Raw genomic sequence first — 15817 nt, 5'->3', positions numbered from 1 at the left:
GGCAAACAGATTCACTAATACAAAGATGAGCAACTATCCTCAAATGACAAAACATTTGTGTAAAACTAGTGTCACGAACAAGAAGCTTCCAGATTCAACAAACTGAAGATGCGGGGACATATGTATTTGTAGAAAGAATAGAGGGAATAGAGGGAATTGATTTTTTTTTTTTTAAAGTGCTGGTACGGCAAGGGTCTCGTGCATGCTAGGCAGGTGCTCTACCATTGAATCACACCCCAGACCCAGGAAATTGGGAATTTAAACCTGGATTGCTGTTACTCAGAGCCTGGTTCCAAACACCATTCTGCGTAGACAGAACCAGAAGACTGGTACGAGGAAGGTATTAGAGGAGCCTGGAAGCTCTCAATGTGACAAAAGGAAGATGTGCTCAAAAAATAATGGGCATATGTCAAAAGGACTCAGGAGCCACTTAGAGAAATGCTTGTAGCCAGGTGGGTCAATTTAAACATCAAAACCAATGATGACCTAGTAGACCCATTAGAATGTCAATGAAATATGTAATGTAATAATGGCATGAGAAAATCACCACCAACCAGATTCACACAAGAATCATGAATGAATGCTAACACATAGTATCAAAATCTCTCTCATAACTTCATTACAAAGGGAAAGTTTCAACTTTACAGAAGTGAAGTAGCACCTTAAACAAGTGTTTGGCACCAGCATCATCAGTAATGGGACTCCCTGACGCTATGGCCTCCTGATTTTCACTCTCAAAATTATCAGTACTTGTTTCATACTGAAGAATAGGAGGCTCGAAAGCTAAATGCAGTGCATGATCTTGGAGCAGATTCTGCATCAGGAATATGTGCTCTCAAAGACTATCAGAACGACCAGCAAAACTTGAATAAGGTCTACATTTTGTGATATTGTTGATTAGTGTTATGGAATCAGTGCTAAATTTCCTGGTTTTGCCAATTGTATATAATTGATTAAGTAACAGCATATCCATGAGGTATTTTGGAATAAAGGGGCAAGAGTCCCTTCATTACTCCAAATAGTTCAGGAAAAAACGTGTTTACAGGGCTGGGGATATAGCTCAGTTGGTACAGTGCTTGCCTTGCAAGCACAAGGCCCTGGGTTCAATCCTCAGCCCCGCAAAAAACAAAACAAAAAAAACATGTATACACACATATGTGTATACAAACATTAGGAGATGTGCCTTTGTAATTTCTGTACATCATGCAGAATGATGAGGCAATTGGGGCAAAATGTTACTTTGTGAATCTGGGTGAAGGACAAATGGTTTTCCTCATACAATCTTTGCAACTCTTCTGAAACTTGAAATTGTTCCACAATAAAATGAGAGCCTGGTGTGGTGGCAAACAACTCCCAGCTACCTGGGAGGGTATAAGCAGGAGGATCACAAGCTTGAGGCCAACCGGGGCAATTCAACGAGACACTATCTCAAAATTAATCAAAAGGGATTGGGGATGGGGATGTAGCTCAGTGGTAGAATGTTTGCCTACCCATATGTGAGATTCTGGGTTCAATCCTAGAACTGCTGATAGTAAAAAAAAAAAAAAAAAATTAGAAGTAAAATTTGGCTATTAAAATTCTAAAAACTCAGGCTGGGGTTGTGGCTCAGTGGTAAAGGGCTCGCCTAGCATGTGTGAGGCACTGGGTTCAATCCTTAGCACCACATAAAATAAATAAATAAATAAAATAAAGGAAAAAATTTTTAAAACTCAATAAATGAGCCAAAAAGCAGAAGGTACATTAGAAATACAAGAAACATGCTAAGAAATACAGTAGAAATATCTAGAATACTTCATATTGCTTTTATGAGTTTGCATTGCTTTAAACACTGGCTCTCCCAAACTCTCCTCCATCCCCACAAAAAGGCCCACATTCTTTCTTCTCCTAGCTTGAAAATATTTTTACACCAAATATTCTGTGTTGACACTTTGGGAGTTCAAGTCCCCACATGAAGTTTAGGATATACGTGAGGTGGGTTCAGGGACACTGGGAGACCTGGAATCACCTTGGATTTCATGGTTTGAGTACGCATGGGTCGCTAGGAGTGAAGGTCATTGGACAATGGCCAGAGAGCTGATAAAATTCAGAGGAGTTATCAGTAGAGGAGTAATCATATTCCACTGAAATATGAAATTAGCACTTCCTACCCTGAAGGGCAATTCTAGACAAATATTCCGTCCCAGTCCCTCCTTTTGTCCAAAAAAAAAAAAAATTTTTTTCGGTATTAGGGATTGAACCCAGGGGTACTTAACTACTGAGCCACATCCCCAGCCCTTTTTGTATTTTATTTAGAGACAGGGTCTCACTGAGTTGCTCAGGGCCTCAATAAATTGCTGAGGCTGCCTTTGAACTTGTGATCCTCCTGCCTCAGTCTCCTGAGCTACTAGGCCAGGCATGTGTTACTGCGCCCAGCTGTCCAGAATATTTTTTGTATGTACCTTGCGCTTTAACTTGCTGGGTGTGATATCTAGCATCAGGGTGACTTGCCTCTTTTTGCTCTTACTCTGTGCTCATGGTTACTGACATGCCATGATGTCAGGTGATGTCACCCATACTGCTACTGGACACACTGATCGGGCAGTGCCCACCTCATCAGGTTGTACGGTCTCAGGGCTAAAGCAAGGATTTTTAGGATCTTGCACCTTAATTAGTGAAGCATATCACACCAGAAATGGTCAACGCACTAGCATCAGCAGGTCTCCAAGTGGATGAAGACTCACTGAGTATCTGCTTGAAATTATCTGCAAGGACTTAACACTACTGTTTCCTAAGTTCTTCTCTATGAACACTATTAAGGAAGCTTTGGAAATAGTCTTTCTTCCAAATGAGCAACGAATACAACGGATTATGCTGTGAAGGAAAAATGAATAAATTTACTCTTTTCAGGTCAGTATCTCTATAAATGGAAAGAAAGCTATCAAGATCTAAAATTCCTGGGATAAAGTTGTTTTGTCATACAACATTAAGAGTGTTTGCTCATTTTAAGAAACTAACACTAAATAGGGACTCATGTAAGGAATTAGTAATATGCTATCTCCAAACATGCTTTTCTTCTGAGGGACATCAACCAATACTGAATCTTTTTTTTTTTTTTTAACCACTAAGCTACACCCCTAAGCTCTTTTTATATTTTGAGACAAAGTCTAAGTTGCTGAGGCTGGCCTTGAACTTGCAATTCTCCTGCCTCAGCCTCCTGAGTAGCTGGGAGTAGCTGGGATTACAGGAGTGCACCACTGAACCGGCTGGTGCTGAATCTTTTATGGTAATTTCACAAACTGAGTTCCCTAAGAAAAGGCCTTGGAAGGCACACTGATGGGCAGAGTTTGCACACAACAGGAAACATCCCTGGAAGGCAGCAAGCCTCAATGCAGGTGGGAAAAGACAGAATCAAACTTTTTTTCCTTTTGGTACTGGGGATTGAATGCAGGAATTTTTCCACTAAGCTACATTACCCAGCCCTTTTTATGTTTTATTCTGACATAGGGTCTAAGTTGCTGAGGCTGCCCTCGAACTTGCAATCCTCCTGCCTCAGTCTCTCTAGTCACTGGGATTATAGGCATATATCACCATGACCAGTAAGAATATTTTAAAAGGACAGGAAGTGTAGCTCAGTAGCAGAGTGTCTGGCCCTGGGTTCAATCTCCAACACTATGCATATACAACCACACCCAACAGGGGATTGATTGGAGATCAATTATTCCACCTAGTTGGTAGAATATTATGGTCATTTCTTTAAAAAAATGTGTGTGTGTGTGTGTGTGTGTGTGTGTGTGTGTGTATATATACATATATATATATTTTTTTTTTTTGTGGTGCTGGGGATTGAACCCAGGGTCTTGTGCATTCGAGGTAAGCACTCTACCAACTGAGCTATATCCCCAACCCTCAAAAAATATTCTTAATGAATGTTTAATGGCATATTATGAGCTTAATACTGTAGAAAAAAATAAAAAGATTCAAACATTCAAATATAAGTTAGTGGTAATGTCTGGCGATAAAATTTTAATTTTTTTTTTTTTTTTTTTTTTTTTTTGCAGTGCTGGGGATTAAATTCAGGGCCTTGAGCTTGCAAGGCAAGCACTCTACCAACTGAGCTATCTCCCCAGCCCTTGAGTAATTTTTATTTGCTTCTTTATTCTTTCCTGTTTCCCAAAACTTCTGCTATGCATACATATTTTTATAATTAAAAAACAATGTTTTGCTTTTTTATAAAAGGGAAAAATCCATCACTAGAATATGCTTATAACTTCTCTATACAAAGGCAGGAGTGTGCAGTCACACTCATCTACCCATATTCCATGTTGGGTTTGTGGAAGGTGAAATGGGCACCCCAGGAGCCTGTATGTACCTTATTTGTTACATAAACTCATCAGATGACTGACACACAATACGATCCAAGAGCAATATGACAAAACACATCACTAAAGTATACTAAAATAAGGTCATTTACTTAAAAATGATACATTGGACATAATCTGAATATAGAACAAAGCAATTAATGGTAAACTTAAGGCACCTTTTAAACCAGATGCTGTACAAAATACATTTAGTGTGTTACATATCAAAGATGAATCTATTTTTGGTGTTTTACAATTGCATAAAACTGCTTTTTTAAACCCTTTTTTCAATGCCTATATACAGTTTCCCTAAGTAAGCTACAATGATATTTTCATTTTATACAACATATACTACATTTTAGTTTTTAAGTGGGACAAGACAAAGGTCACTAAAAGAGCTTAAATAATTCCACTGAAAGCAGAGTACAGAGCACAAGCTTAAATTACAATATGCTTAAATCCTTTGCAAAAGCCATATTCACGTATTTTCTTTACGGGACAATCCTTCCACATGGATTCATATGCTACTGCTCTAGATTTAATTTGGTTCTTATGAACATGTTTTCTCTCTGCAGTTTCCATTGTGACTCTCCTAACAATACTAAGGCAAGAAGATGAATTACTACACTGACCTGTCAATAATATTACTAATCAGTACATGGACAACAATTTCTTTAATAAATCAATATTTCTGTTCTTGAAATTATTTTAGATGTTTAACATTTCAAACAACATATATGAAAAGAAATGTGTTTTGATTAGTCAATATCAAATGTGACCTTGGGACCTATACTGTATTTTTGTTCTAAAGAGAAAAAAGAACCTGGAAAAAAAAAAAAAAAAAAAAAAAGCATTGAATATTTGTTAGAGTGAATAAATAAAAACATGGCACATTCTAGGAAAACATTTTACAGAAAATAAAGGTCACTTTCTAAGTTTAGAAGCACTTCTGGACACTGAAAAGGCAACATAATGTTCCAAGTAAAGTTTCTTTTGTGAAAATAATTCCAGAGAAATTAGATTTAAATTTTATACTTTAGAAACTTATTCAGTGAGAAAGGACAGTAGGTTGGGGATGTAGCTGTGGTATAGCACTTGCCTACTAGCACATATAAGGCCTTGGGTTTGATCTCTAGCGCTGCCAAAAAAGAAAAAAAAAGAAAGCATGGTAAAAGTTTAGAATGAACAAACTGAAGCCATTTTGGGGGGTTGGGCTTATTGGGGATTGAACCCAGGGTCTCACACATGCTAAGCAAGTGCTCTATCACTAAGCTATACCCCAATCCTGAAGCAATCTTAATATGACTTTAATCCTGAAGATGTTCAGCATAAAGAGAATTCATAAGAAGAATTTTCCTTGAGGGTTAACCTTTGCTGTTTATATTCTGGTAGTTCCGATTTTTGAAGTTTTTATGTTTTAATTATTTATAAGGATGACTGTCTGAAGTCACATATTTTTTTAAACACTAAATTATAAGTGCAATCAAATAATGGTTTCCAGCATTTTACAAATAATTAACTATGGTACAATATAATACTTCTTTTTACTGGTCTTTTTTTCATTTACTACATGATCTTCAAATTTAAAAGCAAAAGGGAGAAAATAAATTTCATGCAATGTTTTTAGATTTTAGGATTACAAATATGGCAAGCATCTGCTTTTTAAAGAACATGTCATACTAGAAAATGTTTCACTGACCATGTATCTAAGGTTAATTCTTGATATCACTTTTACTAGATCAAGTTAGTTTTAAAAAAATCTTTACAGTGGTCTCATACACTTTCTGTTACTTTTGGGCTACATACACTTTTTTTTTTTTGGTACTGTGATTGAACTCAGGGGTACTTAACTACTGAGTCACATCCCCAGCCCATTTTATTTTGAGACAGGGCCTCACTAAGTTGCTAAGGAACTTGATAAATTGCTGAGGGTGACTTTTAACTTGCAATCCTCCTGTTTCAGCCTCCCAAGTCGCTGGGATTATAGGCATGTACCACCGTGCCCAGCTACACACACCATTTTACACACACCAGAATGAAGTTTGCCTTTCTTTATGTATTTTCTTCATTATTAAGATGCTAAATATTTTTAAAGCAAAAATAGACTATGCAAATTGGGTTTCTCTTGTGTTCTCCAATCACATGGTAATTCTGATTAAAATATCCTTATTCTCAGTATACAGATGAGAAACACTCTGAAAAAGCAAATTTTGGGGTAATAGCAATATGCAAATTTATTTCTTAATGAACTTTCAAACTTTTTGTTAGATGAAACTTATCTAATGTGTGTAGACAATATGTTAATTTAAGCTTTAAATGACAGTCAAGTTTTTGGTGATGGGTGGGCATATGCTCTGGTTTCCCCCATTTAAACTTTTTTTCTCCTTTCTAAAAATTCTTAAAAGGTTTGAACCTTTTCACTATATTGTGACACAATCACATTATATTCAAAGAAATTTGTTTTACTTAATGCTCTCATTAGTTGTTTTTTCAGGAGATTAATATTTAGAAGGTATTATAAAAACAGCAAGTTTAAGTAAATCAGTATTCCTTGAGATAACAAAGCCTCTATAAAATATCTATCATTTTATTGAGTAACAGCTATATAGTGTAGATGCGGGTACTAAATATTCAAAGTTTTTGCCTTACTCTTCATTGTCTTCACAAATTTGGGACCAGAAACTGTAAAACCAAATATTATCAAATGATTAAATCTATGTCAAAAACATATTTAAGAGTCATTGATAAATCTATGTCAGCTCTGACATATAAATTCCTAATTATAGCATTCTTTTGTAAAGGAAAACTCAGATGGTATTATCTTAATGAAGTTTTGCTTGAAGTTAATGAAGACCTGGATCTGATACATTACTCTGGATGCATTAATTCTGAAAAAACTCAAATAAAGTTGTACTTTAAAACATTTTTTCCTTTAAGGTTAGGATGTGAGGTACATGTTAGCTGGTTTCTACAGTGTGAATGTATGTACATATATAAAATATGGTTGTAAAAGAGCAGGTGTTTTGCAAATAAAGCACATTACACACATAATATAAATAACTTCCCTTTAAAAGTTACTGAGAAAAAAGAATACAGAACATGATTATAGGCACTTACATTGCTATCAAATGCAGTAATTCACTTCAATAAGAAGTGTTATAAGCATGGTTCATGGCATTAGAAGCTACAACTTCAGATAGAATGCTTCTCATGACAAAATAATCACAAAAAAAAAAAAAAAAAAAAAACGATGGTGGTAGAAGGAAATAGTCCAAATTTATGAACACTTTAAACTTCTCTTGGCTTTCATAGCAACTATTATGTTAAAAGATAAAGTTGGCGGGAAGCTACCTTAATTGCAAGGTAAAGGCTTTTATGAGATTGGCGAATCTTGGTCAGATATTGCATTTTTAAAGCACAAAACCACCAGCCACCAACATCTTCCTGTGCATTTCATAAATTATTTTCTTCTAATTCAAACGGCAGCAGAGGAACACTGGTGTATGTGTGCGCATGCACGTGCGCGCACAGACACACACACACACACACACACCATCATCTAGGAAAGCGGGATGCACTATCATGAACTAAGCAGAATCCCAAAGAGATTGTAATCTATAGGCTGTTTTACAAAGGTAGGATACAAAATGAATTTTCTCAGGTAGAAGGCAAAAGTGTGTATTTCTCCATCTCTGTTGAACTCATTTAGCTTCTTAAGGCTTTCACAGAAAGCACCATTTTATGAACAGGCAATTCAGTACATAGAGTTTGACTGGAGACTTATTCATCAGGATTGAAGTTTTGATGCAGTTCATAAAAACCCAATTTAAAAAAAAAAGCATCAAAAACCACATTTAAAATAAAGCTGTCCATATGTAAAGAATGAAGTGTTTAGAAGTTTCCAGCTTGTAGTCTACAAGAGTACCGAAAGGTTTAATGTTAGCAGCCTGTGAAGGTGTAGTGAGGAAAGAGTCTGAGAACCAAGACAACATCCTTATTCCATGCTAATTCCACCCGTTCCTTGGGGAACGTAGTCCTTGCAGTCTAGAATTTCTCCTCAGGATGGTTTAATTGTCAAATCTTTACATCTTGGGATTCCACCATTTTGGCAAGTGTCTTCTTGATTCTCAATGCTGTAAGTCTGGAGGCTGGATTATGGGCCCAGCATTCTGACATTAGCTTCAAAACTGCTCGCAGGCACTGAAAGATAAAGAGCATGTAGTGAGCAGAAATAATTTATGGGAACATTCATGGACAACTTCTTCAGGGGGTGAGCTCCACTTACTTCATCACTGTTCCATCTGTTAGACACAATTGGCCGCAAACGTTTGACACACACAACCTCACGCATATCTTCATAGGATGGGTCACTGGGTACCATGTTGTAATATGGCAATTGGTACTCTTCTACTATCCCTGTTGGGAGAGAGAAAACTCAGTGGCCAGAAAAATGGTGGTGAACAAAATATATCAATTTATGCAGCCTTTCTCACTGAGCTGTAGAACTAAAGCTGATTCCTACATAAACAAGAAAAGAAGTACAAACTGGATAGTTCACTTTTAGTAGCAAATGCATATTTTTCTCTTATTCATGTCCCATTATTTCCTCTACCTCAACCAGTAACCCCATCACAACTGTCACAGTCTATTAATAAAGGGTATACTAATATTCCTTGGGGGGAGGGCAAAATTGTTCACTTATACCCTGAAAATTTTTAATTCCAATCTAAGTATAAGTATCTCTACTTACCCAACTGTTCCTCCTACTAGTGAATTCAGTTTTTCTTATTTTATTTTACAGGAGAAAGACTCACCATGATATAGAAAGAGTAAATGCAGCAAGTCTGAAACTGCTGTCCTTAGAAAGGCCCAATTACAAGGTTGGGCCTTGGCTAGTGTCTGGGAACCTGAATGATAAACAATTGCCTACAAAGATGGAAATGTCCCTAAATGACATGTCTCCCTGTTTCCATATGGTTTGTGTGAACAATATGGTGTGTGGTCAACACCTGCATTCAGACTTCTGGGAGTATGGAATTTTGGAACCTGCCAGATAAAACATTCTCTTGTGAACAGAATCCAATAAAATTTATGGGTGCAGAGTGTCTACCAAACTTCTCTGGATGATAATGCTTCAAACACATCACAATTTGCTCTCCATTAGTGAGGAGAGGCCTTTTGGAAGTCTTGCTTGTTTTTCTCAGAATTTTGCCTGAGGCATGTTCTCCCTTTACAAATTTTAATTTGTATCCTTCCAATGTAATAAATCCCAGCAACGAGGACAACTACATGCTTAGTCTTATGGCTCTTTCCACAGGAACTTCGAGTAGTCCTGGGAATTCCTGACATATCTATGTCAATTACATAACTAGAGCTGTTATTTTTTTTTTTTTTAAATAAACAATCAGAAACACACTACTCAAACTCCTACCTCCTGTGATACAACGACGAGCCATTTCCCAAATGATCAGGCCAAAACTATAGATGTCAGCCATTATGTAGGGCTGGAAATGGTTTTTATTCAGGCTTTCATCAAGCACTTCTGGAGCCATATACCGTTTGGTTCCCACCCTGGTGTTCAAGGGTACATCAACTTCATTTGTATCACTGTAACAGGAGAAAGACAACATTCAGGTTGAGAGCAAAGAACTAAACTGTTTATCTTATGTTTTTGTTTAAGAGCTTCTCTGTCTAAAATAAATAAGGGGGCTGGAGTTGTGGCTCAGTTGTAGAGTACTTGCCTAGCAAGTGTGAGGCACTGGGATGGATCCTTAGCACCACATAAAAATAAATAAATAAAATAAAGGTATTGTGTCCATGTACAACTAAAAATAAATAAATAAAATAAATATATGTACATATACACACACATGTATTTATTTCCTTATCAGAAATCCTTGGGGCTAGATGTATAATGAAATTTAGCATCTTTAGATTTTGGAAAAGTAATATGCCCTGTAAATTTGTCACATATTATAGCAGAGTGTGCAGAGCTCCTTAACCTCATTATTGTGTCTTCAGTGAAACACAAAGTCTGACTATTCTCACTAAACTGAATGAAGGTCATAAATAACCTTATATCAAGTTCAGGTCAGATTTTGTCACCAAATCAGTTTGGTGTCTCTTTAAGAAAGAGAACAATACTGAATAAAAGAAAAAGTGGCAGATAATTGTATTTACAAAGAAGTGAATATGAAAATTTGCTTTTCCTACTCTCACATGATAAGCTTAAGCATTAAAAATACAGGATTACATTTTATTCTATATTGATCCGATGAAATTAGTTTTGTTGTAATGTCTACATAAACACATTGACAATCGGTAATAAATGATTTGTTAGTTTTAAATTTTGAGATTAAATTTCAAAGTTGAAGACATGAATGCTTTATTGTTTATGCCCTTCAGTCTAGCAGGTTCTAGAAATTATTCTGAAGCAGAGATAAATATAACACGTTGTATTTTCTTATGTAGAATTGGACAAATATTTAAGCCAACAACACTATATCAATTAAGAACATTACAACACCCATCCATGGAAGAATATTTAGATGGTTCATATAGTTGTTTCATAAACTAGTACTTTCATTTATGGCCTGAAATGAATTCTGAAATGTGAAACAACTGCTGTATTTCTCAAGCTATAATATTAAAATGACTTCAATGATTTTCTAAAAATTGTATGATTCTATATTATTTTAAAAAACTGAGAATATCAAGTGGTAATTGAGAACCAGCATACTAATCCTTCCCTACTTATAGGAGTGTAAGCTGATACATGATTTCTGAAGGGGTAATATACAATATGTCATGATTTAATATATATAAACTGTCTCCTTTTTAAAAATTCATTTGTTCAAACTCTGTGTCAACAGTCCCTTCTCTAGGATTCCATCATGAAGAATACCTGCACAAGTACTCAAGAATATTATATCTATATGAATAAAATACAACAATGTTCATTAAAACTTTAAAAAAGAAGTAAACAGGAGGCAATCTTAACGTCCCTTAGCTGGATCACAGAAAAATGTATATAGTACATCCATAATATAAAATGCTATGAATTTATCAAAAAGAATGAGGTGGATATAAATAAACTGAAATAGAAAGATGTTTATTACAATAAAAAGCAGAAAATCAAGAATTATGTATAGCATGATGTAATTTTTACAAATAGATTACCTCAAAATTTTAACTATATATTTACAGAACTATTTATTGAACATTTACACATTTTAGAATTCCAATGTACTGAATGCAAATAAGCAGGTATCTTTTGGAAATTAAAATAATTTCAAAACAGTGGAGTCTACCTACCTGTTGAATTTAACAGCAAGGCCAGGTCAGCATGCAGCAACTTCCATTTTTCTTGATGAGGATGTTTTTGCTCTTTAGGTCTCGATGAGCAATTGCAGGCTTTCCTTGGGTGCCATAAATTTCTGTGTGGAGGTGGCACAGACCACAGGCAGCTGAGTAAGCCAACTTAAGCAGGGCTCTGGTGTCTAGTGTAGCACATTTCAGGAAGTCATAGAGAGATCCATTTTCATGGTAATCGGTAATCAAATAAAGTTGAGTCCAGGAACCTGTGCCTTTAATGTCTGCTGCTATAAAACCTGTTCAATTAGTGAGTTTAAAAAATGTAGTTATCATTAGAGAAGGCTGGAAGGAGTCAAGAATACTCATCAGGACACCAAGAATAACTTACATTATCATGTATAGATAGTAATAATTTGATTTGCCTGGTAAAAATTCTTGAATGTATTACCCAAAATTTTACTTCTATCATTTATATATAAAACTACACTTCTGCAATAAATTTACAATAATCCTAACAATGATCATGAAAGTAATAGTCATATGACTAGGGAAAAAATCATGTATTATTTAATAAAATCATGTATTATTTAATAACCTGCAGGATGTTATCAGTCTACATGATTTTCTATTGGAAAAGGTTCTCAATTTCAAGTAAAAGTAGACACTTTAATAAAATGCAGGGCTGGGGAGATAGCTCAGTCGGTAGAGTGCTTGCCTTACAAGCACAAGGCCCTGGGTTCGATCCCCAGCACCGCAAAAAAAAAAAAAAAAAAGCATATGTTTAACCAAAAGTTAGTTCCTTGAGAGCATGTTTGGAGGTTCTAGCAGGGGAGCGCAGCTACTCGTATACCCTTGACCGAAGAACGGTCCTCCTCTATCGGGGAAGGTCGTCCTCTTCGACCCGAGCGAGGGACGCACATGGAGCGGTGAGGGAGGAAGGGGACACCCGCCTAGCCAGCCAGATCAGCCGAATCAACCCTGGCGATCAATGGGGTGACAGATGTCGCAGCCAGATCGCCCTCACATCCCAAAAGTTAGTTCCTAACTAAGTCAACTCACTCAACTTGCCCATCAATTCCTCTTCCTTATCTGTTTTCTCAGTCTGGCTCACTGACTACTGATCCACAGCACTATCTACTTTTCCCTATCCTTTCTCTTCCTCTCTCCCTTAAGGTTGGTGAGTGCTATACTGAGTTGAATAGTGTTGTCCCCAAATTCTTGTCCATCTACAATCTATAAATGTGACCTATTTGGAAATAGCATCTTTGTAGATGAATCAAGTTAAGATGGGGCCATACAAGATTAGGGTGGGCTCTAATTCACTGATTGATATCCTGTAATACAGAAATGCATCGCGACCCAAGCATACAGGAAAGAAGACCACATTATGACAAAAATAGAGATTGGAGCATTGTCTATAAGGCAAGAAATAGCACAGATTGCTGTTAACTACCTATAGCCAGGAAGGAGCAAGAGAGAATCTTTGCACAGAGCCTTCAGAGGGAGAATGGCCCTGGCAACAACTGATTTTAGACTTCTAGCCTCTGAAGCGCTGAGAAAATAAAATTCTATTGTTTATACCACCCAACTCACAGCAATTTGTTACAGCAACAATAGGAAAAGAACGTAAGTGCTTGTTATGTGCCTGACAATGTGCTATTCCCTCTTGAGGGGTAAAGAAAAAAGAAAAAATTAGATATCAGGAAAATTAGATAATTAATTAGATAAAATTATAAAAATTAGATAAAATCAGGAAAATTAGATATATCTAAGCACACTACTGATTAGATCATACCTAAATTATTTGATACTATATATATGAGGTAGGGAGAGGAACAATATTAAGCATAGAATATAAAATGAAGCTGCACATTAGGTTGCTGAGCTTAAAAAAAGTAAAAGGAAGAAACAGTTAAAAGTTACCCTAGATAACTGCTTAAGTTATCTTATAAAAGATTTGGTTTTCATATGAATAGATCCAATAAACTAGCTTTACTGTCTACCTGAAACTCAGAGCTGTTGATTCAGTTAGAAGGAAATAAAGTGCATGGTTGGGACTGTTTTGGATTTAAATGGTGTATTCTACTGTGCATCCTTTAGCCAAATGCACATGCCACATGGCAGGTTTCTACCTGTACCCCACTAACACCTTGTTAGAATGTGAAACAGACTAAAATCAAATGGTACCCACCAAGTATATTTTCATGGCGCATTAGTACAGTTTGGTAAATTTCCGTTTCTCGAAACCAGCTAGCTTCTTCAGTTGTAAAAAACACTTTGACTGCCACTTTTTCACCACGCCATTTACCCATCCACACTTCTCCATACCGGCCTTTACCAACTTGCCGAACCATCTGAATCTGCTTGGCAATAGTTCGCTGAACCTTCACAGGAAAAAGTAAAAGGTTTTGAGTTCTTGAAAATAACCTATTAAGACTGACAACAGGATAAGACAGTCTATTCTATCAAAAAGCCTGGTATATCCTACCAACCAATTCCAATGTTAAAATTTATATTGTATACAAAAGAAGAAACAGTGTACAATGTATTCTGAAATCATTAACAGGTTAGTCAATGAGACAGCTATTTCCAGAAGTGGTCACCCTTGGGTAGTCACTTTCCTTAAGGACTCGGGTTTTGGCTACATGACTAGCTCTGGGCAACAGAACAGCAAATGTGCTGTAAGCAAAGATTTGATAAATGTTTGCATATGGGGCTTGTCCTTTCTAGCTGTTTTTGGAAGCCCTGTTTACAACAGATAATACCATGTGAACTGCTAGTCCTATGTATAAGCTATACCACCCAGCTCTAGCTGATTAAGTCTAGAAAACAAACTGCCCAGCAGACCCACAGAATCTTGAGAAATATTAAATGTTTGTGGCTTTAAGTCACCACCTTTTTGGGGTAGTTTATTATGTAGCAATCTCTGCAGCTTGGTCTCTAAGGTGCTGCTATACAGTCTGACCCAGCCCCAGCATTCACTATGAACACTCACTTGTACTCCTTTTGCTGTATTTCAACTTTTAGAATTCACTCATTTATTCCTGCCTCAAGCTCTTGCTGCACATTCAGTTCCCTTAGAGTGCTCTTTGTTAGCTTTAATAACTTTATAGCACAAGCATACCTCTCAGTTGTTGCACTTACCACAATTACAATCTTATTCACATACATCTTTCTTTGAATTATACTCACTGCTCACAGAATATAGGTATTTATTTGGGATGACATCTGAAGTACAATAAGAACTTTATCTGTCATTTCAGAAGAATTAATGATTATTTTAAATTAAAAAAAAAAAAAAAAAAAAAACACTATGTCCAGATTGGAAGTGCACCTAAAATGAGCTAAGACTAAAGTTTGTATAAACCTAATCTGGCTCACTTTATACATCATTTATTACAGAATCATTTTGTAATTTTTTTTCAAGTCAGGATTACTGAGGTGTAATTTATATACAAAATTCATCCCTTTTGAGAACAGTAAGTTTTGACAAATGCATGCAGTTATGCAATCATCAACATCACATTTTAAGATGAAGAACATTTCCATCACCTACAAAATTTCCCATTTATGAAATTAAATTCCCTCCCCTAGTCTTTGACACCACTGATTTGTTTTCTGTCCCTACTGTTTTACTTTTTCTAGAATATCATATAAACAGAAACATACAATATGTAGACTTTTGTGTCTGGCTTCTTCATTTAGCATATAATGCTTCTGAAACTGATCCATATTGCTGTGTGTACTAGGGCTTGAAGAGTAATATTTTGTTATATGAACGTGCCACAATTTGTTTATCCATTTACCAGCCAATAACTTCTAGGATGTTTCTAATTATGACTGTTATGAATACAGCTGCTATGAACATTAACATTGTCTTTGGGATATGTTTTTATATTTATTTCTTAGATAAAACAGTAGAAGAAATTGCTTTACTGTCAAGAAATTATATGCTTAACTTTCCAGTCAACTGGCAAACTATTTTTCAAAGTGACTACACCATTTTGCATTCCAATTTGTATGAAATTTGCAGCTGATCTATATGTTCTTGTTGGTACTTAATACTGTCAGTCTTAGTCATTAGGGTAGATATGTAGCAGTATCTCACTGTTTAATCTGCACATCCCTGTTGATACAGAGCACCTTTTCATGTGCTTATCCGCCAT

General features: G+C 36.0%; 1 protein-coding gene and 1 non-coding gene across 2 annotated transcripts in view; one reads left to right on the top strand and one right to left on the bottom strand.

Moving 5' to 3' along the window:
• Window positions 1-4427: 4427 nt before the first annotated feature.
• The window catches only part of Bmpr1a (bone morphogenetic protein receptor type 1A), a 131849-nt gene continuing 120459 nt past the window's right edge, over window positions 4428-15817 (bottom strand). The window contains 6 exon segments of the mRNA XM_047552912.1: window positions 4428-8537; window positions 8623-8753; window positions 9769-9944; window positions 11652-11675; window positions 11677-11947; window positions 13843-14035. Of these exon segments, the coding sequence (XP_047408868.1) occupies window positions 8412-8537; window positions 8623-8753; window positions 9769-9944; window positions 11652-11675; window positions 11677-11947; window positions 13843-14035 (921 nt within the window). The 3' untranslated portion in view covers window positions 4428-8411.
• Window positions 12327-12408, top strand: Trnav-uac (transfer RNA valine (anticodon UAC)). The gene has a single exon. It is a non-coding gene; the product is annotated as a tRNA-Val (tRNA).

The sequence above is a fragment of the Sciurus carolinensis genome, chromosome 5 (genome assembly GCF_902686445.1).
Source record: "Sciurus carolinensis chromosome 5, mSciCar1.2, whole genome shotgun sequence".
NCBI classification, from domain to species: domain Eukaryota; kingdom Metazoa; phylum Chordata; class Mammalia; order Rodentia; family Sciuridae; genus Sciurus; species Sciurus carolinensis.
Note: the sequence above shows the minus strand (reverse complement) of the source record. Positions and strands in the feature narration are given on the sequence as shown.